The following is a 20204-nucleotide window of genomic DNA, read 5'->3' as shown; positions in this document are numbered from 1 at the left end:
GCAGGATTGAAAAAAAAGATAAATATAACAAAACACAAAAATCTGACATGAATATAAATGTAAAACAAATGATTGCAAAATATTTAAAAAAACACATGAATAAATGTTTAATTGAACCGTAGAAAAACACATGAATCTAAAAATTTCCCACAAGGTTAGAGCTCTTACTAAGTTTTCTTCAAAAAATATATAAAATGAACCATTCCATATAAATTCTATAGTATCTGAAAAGTTTCAATCAGTGAATCAAATAGGCACTTAGAAAAAAGTCCTATATGATTTTAATGCTATGAAATCCATGCATAGAATCCTTTAATTAGCCCTTATACATCAGTACTTACAACCTTGTCGTTATGATGTACTTCCTCCGTTCAAAAAAAAAAAAACTTAACCTATTAAGGGATGTACATTTTTTTGGATGGAGAGAGTTGCGATTAGCCCTTATACATCAGTACTTACAATCTTGTCGTTATGATGTACTTTCTCCGTTCTAAAAAAAACTTAACCTATTAAGGGATGTACGTTTTTTTTGGATGGAGAGAGTAACTCGCAACTCTCTTGCCTTGTAGTACCTAATACCAAATACAAACATATTATATAATACAAGGTTAGTATAACCGTTCGCAACTCTCTCGCCTTGCAGACTAACCTTTCGCCACTCTCTCGCCTTTCAGTATATATCCTCCCTCTAGTCTAATACTAGTAATACTATAAACTATGTTCGGTTAGTCCGAGAGAAAGATAGGAAGGGATTTATTTCACACCTATTATAGTGTGAAATTACTCCCCTTCAAACCCCTCCAATCCGCTTTAACCTCCTCCAAACCAAACAAGGCCTTATGTTTTGAAAATAAAATAATCAAACTTTACAACTTTTGTTTCTAAAATACGAAGACCATACGTAAAATTAGTTTTGTATAAATTAGTTTTAAGAAGTACTTCAACACCAATAAAATCATATATTTATTATTATTATTATTTATACTATAGTAGAAAATAAAGGCTATTGAATTTTTATATTTATACTGTAGTAGAAAATAAAAAGTTACAGTTGTTCTTTTAAGGCCGTTTCGTTATCAACCGGAGGGAGTAGCACACATCCAAGCCCACCGAAAAACGCCCCACGCAGAAACCGGGCCCTATAAGGTTATTGCAGGCTTGCAGCTATGACAATTGACAAGAACGATCACTAAATCCTGGGCTACAAGAGCCTTCGGTGTGCGCTGAAAAGGTCAGATTAACACTGAAGCTTCGCCCAGGTTAATCGTGCTCGAAGTTGCACAATGACGAGGTGAAAGGGGATACTGGCCAAAACTTCTTTTCCCGGTTCGCTGGTTTTTTAAGTGCCGGCGGGCGATGGGAGGTGGACGACTGTGCTGTGTGCAGAGTAGTATAGAGAAAATTGATTAGCGTACAAAATTGACCCATTGCAATGGCCAGTTTGCTAGTTGTACAAAATCATAAAAGAGAACAGGGTCGATGTTGCAGGAAAGATCTGAAATGTAAATGAACAGAGATAGAGGAAATTAGTGACGAATGAGACGAAGACACATCATCCATCTTTATTCATAGAATCCACAGCAACAAGAGATATATAAACACACACAGACCAATTGTATGATACAAATGAATAAGAAATAAACACAACATGCCTCACTCGGAAACGCACCCAACCCAACCACTGCTACTAGTACTACTCTATAGCCGGAAACGACTCGAAACGAGCCGTGTCCAAATCGGAGATCATCAACGAACCAATTCCATCCATCACCACCTCGCGCGCCTGCCTAGTGCATGATCCCACCCGCGACGAGGATGGACAGCACGGCAGAGCACGCCACGGCCAGCGCCGCCGACGCCGCGCCCCCCGCGGCCGCGCCCGTGACCGGCGCCGGCGCCGGTGGCACGCCCCCGTCCACCTGCGCCGACGCCACCGACGCGAACATCACGGCCACCGCCGCGGCCACGGCGAGCAACACGGCGCCTCTAGATGCCATCGCAGGAATGACCGAGCACGGCAAGCGACGCAGAAGCACCTGGCAGGGAGAGAGAGAGAGATAGAGAGAGCGGTGAAACGGTAGCGGCATGGTTAGTGGGGTATATATCGAGGTGGCGCGCGATGACGCGATCGGAGGCTGCCGCCCCGGGCGCGCGGGGCGCTTGGCGCCGTAGGCGCGACGCGTGGTGGGCCTCGCCGCGACACGTTGGGCTCGAGGGTGGCGCAGGTGGCGCGACGCGAGGCGGTCTCGGCGCGGGCACGCGACTCCCCACCCCACCACTCGTCGGGTCTGACGACTGACGCCCACAACCCAACCGACCGGAGGCCCTCTGATTGGCGAGGCCCCAACCGCAACGAGTCCCCTGCACGACTCGACGACCCCGGCTAAAACCGACACCATACCATTCATCAGCCGCCATGCTACGCCAAGCACAAACACGTATTAATCCCGGCTAAAATTTACAGCAATACTAGTCGACGAACGATACGTTTGTAGTACTATATACCACTTGTAATTTGCGATGACTAGCAGTAGAATGGTAATTTAACGTCGAGTACGAGGCGTGTCTCCCACGCTTTTTTGCTCGGGGGTCAAGGGTCGTTGTCGTACATGTACACGTACGTTCGTGCGCCACGCAGTGACACACACCACACCATGACGCACACAAAAAAAAAAAAAGCTGTGCACATGATGTGTAGGGAGACGTACAAGCCCGGCTACGGGCGATGCACAGGGCCACCTGCCGTATCGATCGATCGATCGATCGCACGGTGTCTACCTCCAAAGTCGTCGCGCGCGGATGCGTACGCTGACGCTTTACTGCCACGATTCCTCTCGTTGGCTCGTAGCGCGTGCGTCCGCAACGAACGTTCCAACGAGCAGCCGAACCGACTAGTAAAAAACGTAGCGTAGTGTGTGTTGGGGTCAATCACGGTACATGCGCCCCTGTCCCGCAGAAGATGTCACGTATTTTTTTCGCGATAGAGACAGGAGGCGATCGACCGGACGTGTGAGGTTGTGACCGTGAAATGTGCCTAGCACCTGCATCCATTTCATCGGTCCTTCCTTCGCAAGAGCTGTACGCTACATTGGCTACAAAGAGAAGATAAAAAAAAGTGTTGGTACACCTAAAAGTCCATTCAGTTTCGTGCTGAGTTTTCTGAACTGGGTCTGAATAATGCAAGAGCCGCAAAAAAGAAAAAAAAAACTCGAAGTGTCTGAACTGAACGTGCGGCGGAAGCCGGTCGGCGCCGTCGTCGAATCGATCGATCGGTCGCACGGCGGAAGTTGCCAGGGCGAAAGGGAGGGCTCAGCTGCAGGTAGAGAGCACGTCCGTCTCAGCAGTCGGCTCGCGATTCTCAGCTTGTGGCCGTGGATGCGCTCCATCGATTCGATCTTGTAACACGATGGCATGTCTCGATCGACAATACTGGAACGATCTTTAGGGGATTTTTATCACTCGGGTATATATGCATATCATCGCCAAGCCGGCCGGTAGATCAGGAGTTAGTAATTGGACTTAAGACATTCTGAATCTGTTCTGTCCCTCGTTTTGCCGTGATCGCCAGCGTCGATGGATGGGTCGTTGATTTTTGCGTACACTTGTCGGTAGCACAAGACTTCAGCCGAGGTAAACAGTTAAGATCGTCTACAGAATTACAGATAACTTGTCGCCATAGCAAGTTAGCTTGAAAAGTAGTTGATTCGTACAAATACACACCAAACCAGCAAGACGACAGTGCGAATAACCAGGACAATACACGAGTTTCTGGTACTGCCCTTGTTACACGAAAAATATTACAATGTTTCACTATATATAGATCTAATGTTACAATGAATTAAAATATTATTTTTTAACAAATCATCCATATATTTTGGAAACCCTCTATTAAGATAATTTGGTTTATTTTTTGTTCCACAAAAAATGTTTCACCTAGTGTACTCACAATATTTCACTATATATAGATCTAATATTGCAGTGAACTGAAATATTCTATTGCAACAAAAAAAACTCACATATTTTGGAAACTCCCTATTAAGAGAATTCGTTTCATTTTTTGTTCCACCAAAAAATATTTCACCTAGTGTACTTATAATGTTTCACTATATATGGATCAAATGTTGCAGTGAACTGAAATATTCTTTAGCTATTTGCTGAAACATTGTTTTATATAAGGTGAAATAATACCCGATTTAAACGAGTGAAACATTTTCGATCTACTTAGTGAAACAATTCCGATATACCTGGTGGAACATCGTGCAATATTTAAAAATAATTCAATAATAAGCTAATTTTTTTCGTCGGAATATATCCATGTGTAGTCTTATTTTGAAGATTTAATTGCAACGAATTTAATGGTGTAATCGGATCATGATTTGGATAAGTAATTTAAGAGAAAAATCAGTTTAAATAATTTTACACGTAAATCGGATGCTGACGTTAGCGCCGATTTTAACCTCCTCCCATCATGCGCCCGAGCCGGAGTCACGTCCTACTCCTACTTCAGTGTGATTGTGTGAACAACAGTGATAGGAAGGCAAATCTGACGGGCAAGTTATTATTATCTAACAGAAGTTAGGTTTTCTGTCATAAAATTTCTTCCGGCTATACTACTCATTCTAAATACTTTAGCATATATTAAGTTTTTTCTAAAAAAAAACTATAATACTAATGATAGTATATTGTTAGGAGGGTACAAGGACACATACAAAGGTTTCTATTTGCTATCTCTCAGTTACCAGCAAAACAAAATCGTTGACGTGGAAAAGAGAGGAGAGGAGATAGATGTAGTTGTTTTCCATGACATCGGCCAAACAACAACTTTGGCGAGCAAAAACAACGAAAAATCAAGTGTTCTACATCGTGGTATTTAACAAGAGGCGGCCTTGGATCCCATGGGCGATTGGATTTTTGGCAAGGAATGGATTGGTGTCGCATAAAATCGACATCGATGCAAGCTACCATTTAGGAGTTGCACATATTTGGGGAAAGAGGGAGGAGTAAATCCATTATTTATTTATTTATTTATTGGGGGTGGGGGGGGGGGGGAGAGGGATTTGAATGGAAGGTGATAGATGAGTGATAAGTATTTTGAGAGACACTTTAAATGAGAAAATGGGCATTTGGTCACGTTCCAAAAATGGTTTCGATGGAATGCCATCCCGAAAACACGTTTCACTAAAATGCCAATATGGAGCGCGTGATCACAGCCACTTTGTTATTTTCTCCATTTTCGTCATTTTCAATTCCATTTTCGTTGGAATATGGCTTGATGAGACCAAATTGCCCCCTGCTCACCGAGACCAGCGGTCCTTTCCTCTAGGTCATCCACCCAGGCCTCGTCGCCGGCGGTGGCGGCGGCGACCACGCCGTCCTCAATGCGCAGGAGCAGGTCTTGCTCCGCGTCGTCCAACCTCTTGACGTCGTCCATGTCCTCGACGAGCAGGAGTAGGTGCTCCGGCACCGCGTTGTCAAGAGTCTGGACCTCCTTGACGCCGTGTTCCTCTCCAGCCTCTACGGAGACGCGACCGGGAGCGTGTCGGTCCTCGTCCTCACCACGGCCAGCCTCATGGAGGCGCTGGGGAGTGCGTTCAGCAGGCGCGTGCGTGCTCTGCCTTATCCCGGACATCATCGGCCTACGCGAGCCGCCGCTCGTGCCGGATTCCTTGTTGGGCTGGAGGCGACCGGGTGGATCACCGTGCGCGCGCCGGCATACGTCACGTGCTGGGCAGGGCCGCGCTACGCGGAGGCGTTGGTGGCCTCCCCGGACGCTGCCGCGCTCGACACCGTCGTGTTCACCTCCACCGCCGAGGTGGAAGTCCTGCTCAGGGGGCTAGACGCTGCGTGGTTCTCGACGCTCTCGCCTCGATGAGGAGCTCCGCCGCGAGCAAGTCGCCGCTCACGTCGATCCCCTTTCAGCCGGTGAGCGGCAATTTGGTCTCATCAAGCTGCATTCCAGCAAAAAAAAATGGAATTGAAAATGACCAAAAAGGAGAAAATGGCAAAGTGGTTGTGATCAGGAGCTCCATGTTGGCATTTTAGCGAAACGCGTTTTCGGAATGGCATTCCAACGAAACCGTTTTTTGAACGTGGCCAAATGTCCATTTTTCTCATTTTAAATACTAGAAAAATAACTATTTTTAAGAGGAAGGTACTCTATCCATTTCACATGTAAGTCATTCTAGCATTTCCTACATTTGGGCTTTTTTTACTTAGTGGTAGAGTAATGCCGCGGTAAGACGTGAATCAATGGTCATATTAATGTTAATGAATCTAGACATATATATCTATTTAGATTCATTAATATTAATATGAATATGAAAAATATTAGAATGACTTACATTTTGGAAAGTAGCAAGTACTACATAACTAATACAAGATTAGTAGATTACACCTCAATTTGCTAGTTTGCTCACGAGAGGTCCTGTCTTCCCGACTGAACTGTGAACTCCCAGCACTTCGAAATTAACAATAGACTTGATTTCAAATCTGAGCAAACGATGATTAGTGACCGGGAGGCAGCTGTTGGCCGCTGTCCCGGTGTCCCCTACATTCATTCACGCGCGGCCGTGCGGCACCATGAATGCATGAGACCATATGGGCGGAGAGTCGGGTTGATCGAGCTCCGCCCCAGGGATCCTCGCGGATGATTGATGATTCTTCCACCGCCGCCGAAGGGGCACAGGACTCACAGGTGCTGTCGACTGTCGTGCTGATCCGACGGCTTCCAGTAGGATTACCCATACAGAGGACCACATGAATATGAATTCGTGCAAACGAATCCCTAATTCAAATCGCTATCAATCGTACGCAAATAGAACCCCTAGGATCGGGTAATTCGGTACAAGCGGGAGCGGTCCTAACTTATGCATTTAAATCTCCGATATTTATGCAAATCAGTCTCTTCCATACCGATTCGTCGCCCTTCTTAGACAGACCCTAACGTTTCGGTCGGCAGCATCTCGCCGCCACGCATGCATCGAGCTGCTTCAACCTGACTGTGGCGGTGTGCCCCGCCGATCGACCAATAACCGCAACCATTACCTTTCTGTGTTAAAATAATCTACAACTAAATTAGATATAACTTGATACTACGAACCATACCGATATTCGTAATAATTGATTATGTCTAAGTTGTTACTCCATTTATTTTAGACAAAATAAGAGCATCTCCAACAGAAATTTGACCAACACAGAGAAAAAATGAGCTCCAACGGATTCTTCATTCGGATGACCAAATTGCTCCTCCTGCAGACCAAATATAGCCACCCTCCTCCACTGGCCAAAGGTAGGTCCCACCACCACTCCTAGTCTGATCCTTCCTCTCTTTGCCGTCTACCCACCAGCAAGGCAGCAACTTGAGCGCATCGGCCGGGGCCGAACCGGAGGACACGCCGGCCACGAGCGTGCCGCCGGCGTCTGGGCCACCATCCGCCGCGACTGTTGTCGTCTGGGCCACCGTCCGCCGCGGCAGTCATTGTCATCATCGCTGCGCCACGGTCACGTAGAGCCGTCGCCACCGCAAAAGGCGAAACCGCGACGCACACAGTGAGGAAAACGAATCGCAAGTCCCAATCAATTCCTCCCATGCCGGTGGCGGTGGTGATGGCGAGGAGGATGAACCCTTGTTCGCGGATCTCCAGAAGCTCCCACCGGACGTCGCCCGCGATGTGGAGGCTGTTGTCGGCGCGGCCAAGGGGGTTCCACGCAGACGCCACATGGGCCAGGGGCCTCCTAGAGCGGTGCGGCGCCATCTGCATCACCGCCCCTGCCGCCACCAAGCATCGCCACGAGCCCCCTTGCCTCGAGCAGCAGCAGCCGCTGTGCCATCACCTGCGCATCCACCGGCGGGAGGGTGGGGAAAGGGAATGACGTGAAGAGAAATGAAGAATGGTAGAGACTGACATGTGGGACCCACTATTAAAATTGGAGAAGGTAATAGAGAGACCGTTGGAGTGAAATGCAAATTTGACTCTCCAACTCTTTGGCAAACTGGCCGAATAGGTATTTAGAAAGTTGTATTTAGAGATGCTGTTGGATATGCTCTTATTAATTCTTATCTACCCTAGGCCTCAACTCCTCCTGGCCGAGCCGCCTCACATTCGATGCCTGCAGCTCGGCACGAGGCAAGGCCCCCGACCCACCAAGGATGTGTTCGGAGGAGGGGGTTAGGAACCCCTCCTCTCTGGCACGCAAAACGAAGTTCGTTTTATCGCATGATTAATTAAGTATTTATTATTTTTTTTAAAAAAATTAATATGATTTTTTAAAATAACTTACATATAGAAAATTTTTGCATAAATTATACCGTTTAACGGTTTGAAAAGCGTGCGCGTGGAAAACGAGATAGTTGCGTTGGGAAAATGGGGGGAAGAACACAACCCAAGGAGGCATGGACTACAGGGCTAGCCGTGTCGATTGGAAAATTAGGGCTTCCATAGGATGGCCTGTTCAGTCAAAGAAAAAGCCAATGTTTGAATTTTCAAACACAATTTTTATATTGATTTGAGATATTTTCAACATAGTTTCTTTTTCAGCATTAGCTTTTAAGTCACCGAGAACACATATATAAAATTTTACCTATAAATACATTTTTATTCTCTAATAAGCCGTTTTGGCTTGTTATGAAAAAAAGCCAAACGATGAGGCCCTGGGCCGTTGGTTTGTGCCCCGGAGCCCTGATCACGCGAAAGTGGTGGATGGCCGGATCGAAAAGTTTTGGGGGATTTTTATCCCGTTACTCTGCACTTCTGCAGATCATCAGAAGCGCCCGGAGAGCTGGGTCCTGTGCTCTGAATTATCCAAGGGGCAAAAAAAAAAAAAAAAGAAGGCAAAACGAATGAAAAGAAAATGATTCAGATACTCAAGGGGACAGGATTTTTGTTCCACGTTAGATTAAAATCGCAAAATCATTGGCGAGAACGTGTTGCTGGACCCATCAAGATGGAACATTGTTGATTGGCGAGCTGGCACGCATGCTAGGTAGCTAGCTAGTTCATGGGTCCCATGACACCGTTGATGCGCCATGGGCTTGAACTGGCTTTTGTGTATTTTGCAAGGCTTGCACAGCGCCAAACCAAGCTTCCTCCTATCATAGCATCAAGTTGAACAAAGTTGTTGCTCGCAAAAAAAAAAGTTGAACAAAGTTGTTAAAGATCTTTTTGCCAGCTTCAAGCCTTCAAACATGGGGTTTGCTACAGTGTAAATATCACTTTTAAATCCTAAAGACTAAAGAGGATCACATGAAGTGGACCGATGAATTTTCAAACACACTTCGACAGCCTGCAATTTACCAGCCTTTTAACACTTCATTTCTCTAATCTAATAAAAATCTCCGCAACACCTCCTGATAACGAACGAACTCGCTATCGCTTTTAGTTTGAGTAGGGGCCGGAAAACACAAAGGAAACGGTGAATAGTGCACTGCAAATCACGCCCAAATTGCCCAAGTTATTGGTCGCCGAAGACTCGGCCAAGTGAATGACTCGTGGAAAAAATCTCGTTCTAGAACAACACATGCGCGCGTTAGCTGCAAAGCCTGCAACTTAATCAACCGTGACCAGTTCAAAGTTCAGAGATGAGAAGTAAACCAAACCAAAGCGCACACACAACGTGGACGCCTCTGGCTGCACGAAACGGGAGAGATCACCGCGCGAAGCCGCCCGTTCACCATGCACACATGCAGGCACGTACGCGAGCCTCCACATGGCGGCCACTCGCATCCCCGAATTAGCCCCCCACTAATCCCGCTATAAATTGTCCCCGTCCCCGCGGCTCATCTCCCTCCTCAGGCAAAGCGCAGCAGCAGCAGTAGCCATCTCTTCTTCCTCTCGCCTCCGTTTCCGCCGTCGCCTGCTCGGTTCCAGCTGAGACCGTGCGCGCGCGCGAGGGAGCAACCTCGAGAGGAAGGGGATGGAGATGAAGAAGATCGCCTGCGCCGTCCTCGTCGTCGCCGCCTCGGCCGCCACCGTGGCGTTCGCCGCCGAGGCCCCGGCTCCTGCGCCCACCAGCGCCGCTCCCGCGGCCGTCGCGCCGGCCATCGGCGCGGCGCTCGGCGCCACCGTGGTCTCGTTCTTCGCCTACTACCTGCAGTGAGCCCAGCCGGAGGAGGAAGAGAGGAAGAGGAGGAGATGGATGCATGGCCATGGCTACTAAACCGATCCAAACACGCGCGATAATGTGGGTGCTTTGATTTGTGCCAACTTTGATGCCTCGTCTTCTTTCTTCTCTTTTTATAATGGGTTGTATTTTTGATGCACCGGTTTGATTTCGGTGCTTTGATTTCTCATATTTCGTCCACCCTATTTGAAGGGAATGGATATTGTACTATTATTCACCATTTGTTTGGATTAAATTAAGATATTGGAATTACTGGCTACGCATTTTCGTTTGATTTCACCATCATTCGGTTACACACGTTCTGACGTTCATCTTCTAGGAGACGCGCATCAATCATGACTGGCATGTTAATTTGGCAATGGCATTGCCGTATTGGCCTTCGTATTATTGCCTGTATCTGAATAAAATCGAGTTCATTTCGTACTTCAGTAATTGGATTACTGAAAGGTATATATAACTGCTAAATTTCTTTTCAGTTTTTCCATAACGCAGTAGATTAATTATTGCCATAACACTCAGAAACAAACAATTAAGCAGGACCAAATGGAACAGCCTGGAAGGGAATGATTTTCAGAAGGCCAGTGACATCAAATTGCGCTGTAATCATGCCAATATAAATCATTCTAGTTCCTTCGAACAGAATGTAATTTTAGTCCGCTTTGCAGTTGGCAAAAGACTTACAAATTCCGTTAAAACATACATAAGGGATATGTGGTGGCTTAATATCACCCGAGACAACTAAATTCCACAAGTATGTTCCTCCTTTTTTTTTTTTGTCGAACTGACAGATCAAAATAGGCCCCAGTTCATTAGATCAAGAAAATCACAAAAATCTTACTAAGCATTATTGCTAGCTCTCCTGAAACAATGCCTAAGTAAATAAAACTCTGAACAAAAGTTGTAAAGGGGGCACACGATCTGCACAAGTACAGAACTGAGCGGCCAAAAATAAGCATTGGCAATTCAGATTCAACTACTCCAGCAGCGGAAAGGAAATAAAACACAGGATACTCTGTTGCCAAAGACAAGGAGAAACATCTCACTACAACATTGACATCAGACCATCAGTCAACTTTGCCATTGGCTTATTTGCACGCACCAGAAAGAATGAAACTAATCGGAAAAAAAAGGTTCCGACAAAGTCTCTGCGATGCTGTATCCCTTAGTGGCCAAAAAAAAAAACTTGCTTTCGAGTCATGTTACTTAGTGAGAGTGTAGAGCATGTGATTCAGAATGACCACCACAATTGATTCATAAGTCATATCAATGATAACAATAGACAAAGAAGCATGCTGCCATGCGCAGCATTCAGAAACAAATACACCATATATGTTCTTTCTCGTTAACCATGACAAATGTATCAGCTTGACAGGAATGTCGCAAACTCGCAACTCATCAAGGAAACAGAAGATTAATCTAGATGATACAATTCATCTTGAAATAATGCAGAGTACAGATTACAGAAGAGCAGACAACTAAAGCAAAGAGCCACACTTCATCATAGGCAGGTGCCAAGGTCACCCATCCCCCAGCATGTAGCTGGTACCTTGGCCTTGCAAGGTCAAGAACATTATAACCAATAACATAAGGATTTTCCCACCCTTGTGCAAGAGGAAAATGATAATGGTGGCATAGGCTTGATCTCAGCCCAAGGAGGATACCTAAACTAAAGATGATGTACTACATGGAATGCTAACAGTCTGACATAACCAAAGATGAAACGAGACCTGAAAGTTTAGGAACTGGGAAGCTGAAGGCGATCAATGTGTATCCTCCTTTCAGCCAAAATGCCAATTTATAGTAATATAAAGGCACCAATAATGGCAATGGTTATCTACTTGTTCAGAAAGAGCTATTTTAACTAGGCCAACTGTTAAGAGCTTACCAATTAGCAGATAATATTGCCGGTGAATCTTTGTCACATCCAAAAGGAAAGTGACAGGCTATTCCACTGCACCCTACAGAATTCTATTTATCAGAGGAAGGCTAACCTAGCTGATAGAGGATGTCTGACGCATATTCTGTATACAGCATTACCAGTTTGCCACTTAGACCAAACCTACAAGTTAAGCACAGTGCAGCGTACTGTATATATTTATTAATAATGATAAACTCCATGCCTTCATCAATTTTGCTCTACAGAAATGATCAGTATATATGATGCCTTCCCATCAATAGAACTACTACTCCAGATTATTTCTAGTTTATCATGGAAATCTTGTCAGAAAATTATCAAACTTCTCAGGTATCAGGATACCTGTAAAAATCTCATCCAGGCCTGTAGTCTGCGATATCTTACTTTCCCCTAGCAGGATTTGCAAGGCCTATATGGCCATACCATTTGTTGAATATATTGCTACAAAAGCATATTTTTATTTAAGGGATAAGAATCAAACTTTTAGATTGTATAAATTATGCAAAGCTAAACCTCATTGTATTCATAAGGCAAGTCTGGACAGTGGGAAAGTTCCAATTATACAGCTCACGGTTTATTAAAAGCAACAACCTTTTAAAATAAAAACCAACCTTTTAGGTCATGTCAACATTGCTAAAGACTACCTTCAAGTTAGTGCTGCAGATAGGGAGAACTTATTAAAAACTTATTGATAATTCAAGTTCTACCTACAACAGTACTTACAAGGTCTCATAAAGAAAGTATCTGCATACATTTCCATCACTAATCAAGACATCACTAATCATCTTGCAAAGAAACAAAATCAGCTCAGTGAGGGGGTGATTGGATTATATTTAATCCCAATACTGTTTGCTATTTGGAAATAGGAGAGAGATTCAGTATGCAAGCTACAAAAATAGATATGACAATGTGACCAATAAGATGTAAAATAGGAGAACCTATCTAATCTTTATAGAAAAACAGTTGTCCAAATAGAAAACAAACAAATTAATTTACCATCATTTGGACATTGAATAACAAACCATTTTAAATTTACACAAATAGAAACATGTCAATACATAGAGCAATGCTGAGAATTTCAGTAGACGAAATCACATACATCAATTCAAAGCCATTTATTGATAAATTCTTGTGACTTTTGAAAATATATTGATCTCTTGTGAAACTCAATGTAAACTTCAACAGCTCACAAATCAACCTAAAAAGACTCAAATTACTGATAAAAATGAGCTGTGAACTGAAAACATAAACAGACAAAGAGCTTTCCAAATGCATTCTCACCTCACTAGGTACCAATAGCTGTCTAGTGCAAGATGATAACTTGACAAAACATGATGGTTTCAAAACACAGTTCAGCCATAAACGAGTCAGCAGGCAAATGGTATCTAGTAAAATGTTTTTACAAGCTCACTGCTCACCACAGGCACAGCAACCATGCTAAGTTGCTAACAAGTAACACAGAGCTGGTTTGTCAAAAATCCACAGGAAATAAGAAGATGCCACAAGCACTTCGATACAACATAAAGTCACTGCACTTAGCAACATTTAAAACCTTTTGCGGTTTAGCTCTGCAAGGTATTTTGTAACATTGCTTTGACTTCCATTAACATAGTGGTCATAGGAAGAGTAATCTCTACATTTGCAGGCAAAAGTCGAGACAGTAACATTACGATTTCCTTGATAGTGTAAGCATACACAAAAAAAAATTACTCTAGCAATGATCGACATCCAAAAGCACCCAAATTTCATAGTTCAGACTCTCATGCCTACCACCAGTGCACTTTTATTATCCGAACAATGAAACTAACCATCCTTCCTAGAGAGTTTCACCGCATCAAGATCGTAGCTACTGACCCGACAGACACCCCGAGAGCGCACGAGATGGCGACCACCCGCGTTCGGAGCAGCATGAGGTTCACATTCTTCGTGGCCTGGAGGCACAGCGTGAGCACCTGCAGCCGCCCGTTGGCCTCCATCTTCTGGAAGAAGGCGATGGGCTTGATGGCGCGGCGCAGCACCAGGGCGGCCGTGAAGGGGAACGCGAACGCCACCACCCCCTGCACGGCCGCGGCCGACCCCACGCCGAAGGGCGCCGCGCCCGATGCGATCCACGCGCCCGCGGCGAGGTGCGCCCCGCCGAGGAGCGCGAGGGAGCCGCTGATCCGCTGCACGGCGGCGCGGAGCGCGTCGAGCTCCCTCCGCGTCTCGTCCGCGAGCGGCGAGGTGTCGCGCTCCACCGTGGGCCCCTCGATCTCCTGGTGCTTCATCGACTCCGGGGACACCGGAGCGGGGCCGCCGCCGCCATCGGGTTGCGAGGGAGCGGAGAAGTGGCGGTGCGGGTGGAGGAAGAGGAGGGGATGCGGCTTAGGGAGAAGCCTGGCCGTCTCGGCGGCGGGGCTCAGGAGGCGGCGGGAGAGGTGGGAGATCGCCATGGGAGAGCAACTCTGCTGCGGAGTCTGCGGCGGCGCAAGAGAAGTCGTCTCCTCCTCCGGTCAAGCCGAAGGCGTAATCCTATAATCCGCTTTCCACATAATGTCACGGTCTCCACTCTTTCCGTTTTCCATGACCGGAAGCGGGTTAACATAGGATCCTGCGGCTGGACACGTGGCGGAGCAAGGGAAAAACACTAGGGAGACGGGGGACGGAGCACATGCCGGCCACACCGTTCAGCGGCTGCCGCCTGGTTCGGATTTGCCTTCCTTTCCAAACCAGAGAGCGGTTTACAGAAAACCGCCTTTCTCTTCTTCCGTCTTCTTCCCTTTCCATTTCTCCCTTTTCCTACCTCGCCTCGCCGCCCGCACCGAGCAAACTCAAACCCTCGCCGCAAGAAAGAAAAACAAATCGAGAGAAAAAACCCTCGCTGCTCGCCGCCCCAAGCGAAGCCAGCCATGGTGGTGTACACGCAGGAGCACGTGTACCGGCACCCGTGGGACCGCGTCACGGCGGCGGCGTGGCGGAAGTTCACCGACCCGGCGTCGCGCACGGCGCTCTCCCACGTCGCCGACGTCCACACCCTCCACCGCCGCGTCGACCCGGAGGCGGGGCGGCTGCAGGCTGCGCGCTCCATCACGGTGCGCTCCCCGCCGCTCCCCTTCATCCTCCGCCGCCTCCTCCCCGCCGCGGCGTCGTCCCCGTCCGGCGCGGCGCTCTGCCACTGCGTCGAGACCTCGCTCGTCGACGCGCCGCGCCGCGCCATGGACGTCGTCGTCCGCAACGTCTCCCTCCGCGGCCTCATCGAGGTCGAGGAGCGGTCCACCTACCGGCCGCACCCGGAGCGGCCCGAGGAGTGGACGCAGTTCAGGCAGGAGACCACGATCCGGTGCCGACCGCTCTCGGCCCTCGCCGCCGTCGCGGAGAAGGTCGAGACCCGCTGCGCCGAGAGATTCCTGCAGAACAGCGCCAAGGGGAGGGAGGTCGTCGAGCGGATCTGCCGGTATCTCGAGGCCGAGGCCGCCGGTGCTGCATCCTCCGCCATCTGAGTTGGCCTGGTTTGCGCCTCCTCACTTGGCCTTCCTTGATCTGATCGGATCGAAGGATTCGCTCGATCTGTGCTGCGTGCGCGCGGCGGGACCTCGCCTCTTGGCCAGGTCCCTTGCAGTTTTCCATTTTTTTTTTATGAAATGATGAGCTGAATCCTGAATGGAATAAAGCTTCTGGACATATACTTAATTTCTTCTTGACCGTGTAACCATGTTAACCCCAATTTGTGCCTGTTCTTGTTAAGCATATTCAGATATGCTATGACATTTCTAGTTGTTGTTGTGCTAATTTGACGAATTCGTTAACTCTGATCTCTGATGTTTTCATGGATTTACGAATGTGTTAATTCTTGAGGGGACAATTTGATTCACATATAGGATACTGAAGTTCGTATGTTCTATCATTTTTGTTTGCTGATAAGAAAACCAACTGGGTGCTGTGGGAATGTGTTAACTGGTAGATACTGGATTAGCTTTCTTCTTGGACAATTCTTGCAAGCGTAGGTTGATGGGTACTTTGTGACTGTTGTTGTCTAATTGGCTCCTCTATTTGACTATTCCTCCTCTATTATGATGTTGATTCCAGGAAAATTATAATCTTGTGCATTGGTCACATTTTCTGTTGTTTAATCTATTGATGGATAAGTAGCTGCATTGACTCATTTTTGCTCTACCACTTGAGACTGATTGAGTTAAGAAATGAGGTGAGCTAATAACCGTACCTCTAACGTGTTTGGTGATAACAATAATTGTACTGTTGTTTCAGCCTTCTTTGTTGATGTCCTGAGCAAGTTACTGTATCTAGGTTGATAAGCTGTACTGCCTGAGTTAGTTCTATCTTATTGGCTTCTGAGAAAGTTTCTTCTTTACCTGGATGTTTGAGTTTTATAAGTGATTGGCTGGGGAATTAACATTTAGTTTATTAGTTATTATAACATTTTCAGAGGGAACACATTGGAAATATATAGATCAATACAAGTTCGGATTCACAGTTTGAAACCCATGTCATGTGTTAGGATTGCTGCCATCTTGTGCTCGTAGGTATCTACATCTTATCCTACGGATCCAGCTTTCCTCAGAGTTTTGTTCCATTTTGCTTGATTTGAGACATGCTTGAAATGTTTATTTCAACATCTTCCCGACATAGTTTTGTATGGAATAATGAGGCGATGGGCCACTGCTAGTTCAGAATTACTAGCTTTCATTTGTTCCTCTTCAGCATTTTTCTTTACTCTGGTACAAGCATAAGCCCTCTCACAAGACACCATTCTTCCTCTTGGCTTCATTGTTACTGTGTTGTTGCTCATCAGTTATCACCATATTTGACTGTATTATGTGTTGTTTGAACTGTGATATGAGATCTAAACTGTTTTCCAGTATTGTTTTTCTTCTGTATTCCAGTGTTGTTTGGTAGTTCCATGATTGTTTGTCATTAAATCTATGAAGAATTAATTATTTTGTTGTTTATAAACAAAAAGAATCCAGTGAAAATTGCTGGTGTTTGTTTTGTTTGAAAGTTTTAATGTAATATAGTTTTCAGCACAACCTGTTTCAATACTCCTGAAGTCCTGAGAACCGAGTCTGCAGAAATGCAGATGAAAAACAGTGAAGTTTATGAATGCTGATATTTTTGTACTCCCCCAATGGCATCAGCTACTAGCCTACGAGCAGCCTCTGTTGCAAATTCTTGTAGACCTCAGTGCATCAGCCTCTGTTGCAAAATAACACCTACGAGAATTGGTGCTGCAGCTGCATGTATATCTGTGTTGGACTGTTGGTTGGGTCCAGCTCTCTAAGCGTCACAATTCTGAATTTCGGATGGTTGTGTTGCACAGGAGTTGCTGCGTTTACTGAATTGCTCTTACGCCCTAGAACTTCAAGGTGAAATGAATTGCTCTTACGCCCTAGAACTTCAAGGTGAAAAGTTTTGGCGTGTCACATCGGATATATGGATACACATTTGAAGTATTAAACGTGGCCTTGAAACTCTAGATGTGAAAAGTTTTGTTACACACATTTGAAGTATTAGACGTAGTCTAATAACAAAACAAATTACAGAATCCGCCTGTAAACCGCGAGACGAATTTATTAAGCCTAATTAATCCGTCATTACCAAATGTTTACTATAGCACGACATTATCGAATCATGGCGCAATTAGGCTTAAAAGATCCATCTCGCAATTTGCACGCAATTTGTGTAATTAGTTTTTTTATCTATATTTAATACTCCATGCATATATCCAAACATTCAATATGATAGGGTAAAAAGTTTTTGCGTGGGAACTATACATGGCCTCAGTCGTGTTCTCTGCAAAATGAACAGTTACTTGTGTTCTCTCCAATCTGAACACCAATCCAAGCAAAGCTCGTCTCAACTCGAGCCTTCACAAAATCAGAAACAAGCTGCAAAGTTCGAAATATAAGAATAAAATGGAAAAAGGGAAATCACCATCTAAACGGGCTTCTTCTAGTTAAATGGGCCGTTTTTATTCTGGTACAGTTAGGCCCAGTACGCGAGCGGAGCCCTAACTCCGCGCCGCTATAAAAGCGTGACCCCGTCGCGCGCGACTAGGGTTTATCTCCTCTCGCCGCAGCCACCCTCGGAGCCAGACAAAGGAGAGAAGCGCGAAGGCGGCGGCGGCGGCGGCGCAAGGCGAAGATGTCGGAGAAGAAGCGCGGCGCCGGCACCCGCAAGGACGAGGTGGTGACCCGCGAGTACACCATCAACCTCCACAAGCGTCTCCACGGATGGTATCGCCTCACTCTCTCGCTCTCTCCCTCCCTCTCCTCCATTTCCCTGAGCTTTGTTGCGCTTGCAGTAGATCCACGAGCTAGATGTTGGTTTCACGAGGTGTTAGGGATCTAGCGCTTTGCTGGTGCGGAGGGTTGCTGCCTGCGAGCACTTTGTGGGCTCGTGAATGGCTGATACACCTTGTTTGGATGGATATCCTTAGACCAGCTACAGCACAGCAGGAATCATATGACCGAGGGGGGTTTGATTCATGTGGATCCTTCTCTTGTATTTGATCCCACATTCCTACTTATGTAGATCTGCGTTCGAGACCGTAGCTTCGCTTTGTAGCTATTTATTGCCATTTGATTGGGTGTTTAATCGGGTATAGTCAGGTGTCTGCCTTTATATATTGTTGTGGCTGCACACAGTTACATGCCCGGCACATGGACTCTGCTCATCGTTACATTTGTTGCTTCTCCTTGTGCTACCAAGTGTTCCATTTGGGCAGGATATTTCGTAAGAGCGCACTGGTTAAATCCGTATTTTTTTTCTCATGTATCTTCATAATTGGATGGCATTGTACTGTGATTTGTTTGTGTTGAAGTATTGTTTGCTCTAATGATTTGATCCATTATGCCCCGGACATAGTCAGGTATCTGTCTAAATATGGTGGTTGATACAGTTACATGCCCGGTAAATAGATGTTGCTCATCGTTACACGTGCTGCCTTTATATGCTATCATGTGTTCCATTTGGGCAAAACACTGGAAACAAGATTACATTATGAAAACACTGTTATGTATAGTTATTGGCAGTGTGTATTATAGCAGTTCATCTGTTAATCTGTTATGTTGGCCCTGTCATTGGTTCTGCTAATCAATTCTGGTCATTCATCTTATGTGGTTCATACTTTTTAGCACTGCATAACTAATTGTTGTTGCACATATTTTCTTTATAAAGCAGCCAACTTCACAGTTCATATTACATTTGACCTTTTAGATAAATGCAGATTCTTGTTTAGAAGTTTTGCAATCTTGAAAAGTCTTGATTTGTTGAAATAAACGTTATAATGAAATAATTCTTTCTGATAAACAGCACCTTCAAGAAGAAGGCGCCGAATGCCATCAAGGAGATCAGGAAGTTTGCACAGAAGGCCATGGGCACAACGGATGTACGCATCGACGTGAAGCTTAACAAGGCCATCTGGACCAATGGTATCCGGAGTGTCCCAAGGCGAGTCCGTGTTAGAATCGCTCGCAAGAGAAACGATGAGGAGGACGCCAAGGAGGAGCTCTACTCTCTGGTCACAGTTGCTGAGATCCCTGCAGAGGGTCTCAAGGGTTTGGGAACCAAGGTTGTTGAGGATGAGGAGTAAACTTTTCATTGTTATCTGTCAGTTAGCGCTTAGTGCATATTTCCATGATATCCAGTCACTATGCTGAGAGCAAATTTGGAAGTCTTGCTTTAGCGTTTTGTTATCTACTGTTGATGATTCAAGACTGCATTTTCTTAAGCGCTTGGAATTTTGACATGTTTGTCAACCTTTTGGGATATATACTCCATGCTATCGTGCTGTGAACAAGGATCACTCTTAAGCTTAAAAAAATGTCTGTTAGATGCTGGTATTGATTTTTTGCTTGAATTTGCTCACATCCTTTTCTGCTACCATCGGCTTCATTGGTTCACATCATTTGTTGAGAGGATAGTTTGTTGTGAAGGTCGTAACGGTTCAGCTATTGTAATGCGTCCGCCATCCAGTGATCTGATTTGCTGAGTTCTATTCGTGCGTAAGCTATTTTTCTTGACGGTAAGGGTTCAGCTATGCTAATGCGTCCGCCATCCAGAGATCTGATTTGCTGAGTTTCTATGCGTACGTGTGCTATTTTTCTTGACGGTGAGTGAACCGTCGAGACGGGCCACCAAGTTCCTTGTCGCGCCTATAATGTTAGGGGGCCTC

General features: G+C 45.8%; 3 protein-coding genes across 3 annotated transcripts; 2 read left to right on the top strand and 1 right to left on the bottom strand.

Moving 5' to 3' along the window:
* Window positions 1-13610: 13610 nt before the first annotated feature.
* Window positions 13611-14551, bottom strand: LOC127763826 (uncharacterized). The gene has a single exon (XM_052288623.1). The coding sequence runs from the start codon at window positions 14464-14466 to the stop codon at window positions 13861-13863; it is 606 nt and encodes a 201-aa protein (XP_052144583.1). The 5' UTR covers window positions 14467-14551; the 3' UTR covers window positions 13611-13860.
* LOC127763827 (uncharacterized) lies at window positions 14471-15893 on the top strand. Its single transcript, XM_052288624.1, has one exon. It carries the CDS (start codon window positions 14923-14925, stop codon window positions 15511-15513), a length of 591 nt encoding a protein of 196 aa, XP_052144584.1. The 5' UTR covers window positions 14471-14922; the 3' UTR covers window positions 15514-15893.
* A 2183-nt stretch (window positions 15894-18076) lies between these two features.
* Window positions 18077-19872, top strand: LOC127763274 (60S ribosomal protein L31). Its single transcript, XM_052287923.1, has 2 exons — window positions 18077-18264; window positions 19343-19872. The coding sequence occupies exons 1-2, from the start codon at window positions 18173-18175 to the stop codon at window positions 19620-19622; spliced, it is 372 nt and encodes a 123-aa protein (XP_052143883.1). The 5' UTR covers window positions 18077-18172; the 3' UTR covers window positions 19623-19872.
* The last annotated feature ends 332 nt before the right edge of the window (window positions 19873-20204 follow it).

Source organism: Oryza glaberrima, chromosome 2, assembly GCF_000147395.1.
Source record: "Oryza glaberrima chromosome 2, OglaRS2, whole genome shotgun sequence".
NCBI lineage: Eukaryota > Viridiplantae > Streptophyta > Magnoliopsida > Poales > Poaceae > Oryza > Oryza glaberrima.
The sequence above is the reverse complement of the archived record's forward strand: the minus strand, read 5'-3'. Positions and strand labels throughout refer to the sequence as shown.

What these genes read in the sequence shown, in the direction of transcription:
- LOC127763827 (XM_052288624.1), top strand. Translation starts at nt 14,923, where the DNA reads ATGGTGGTGTACACGCAGGAGCACGTGTACCGGCACCCGTGGGACCGC.
- LOC127763274 (XM_052287923.1), top strand. Translation starts at nt 18,173, where the DNA reads ATGTCGGAGAAGAAGCGCGGCGCCGGCACCCGCAAGGACGAGGTGGTG. An exon ending in CACAAGCGTCTCCACGGATG is followed by an intron (nt 18,265 to 19,342) that starts GTATCGCCTCAC and finishes TCTGATAAACAG; the next exon opens with CACCTTCAAGAAGAAGGCGC.
- LOC127763826 (XM_052288623.1), bottom strand. Translation starts at nt 14,466, where the DNA reads ATGGCGATCTCCCACCTCTCCCGCCGCCTCCTGAGCCCCGCCGCCGAG.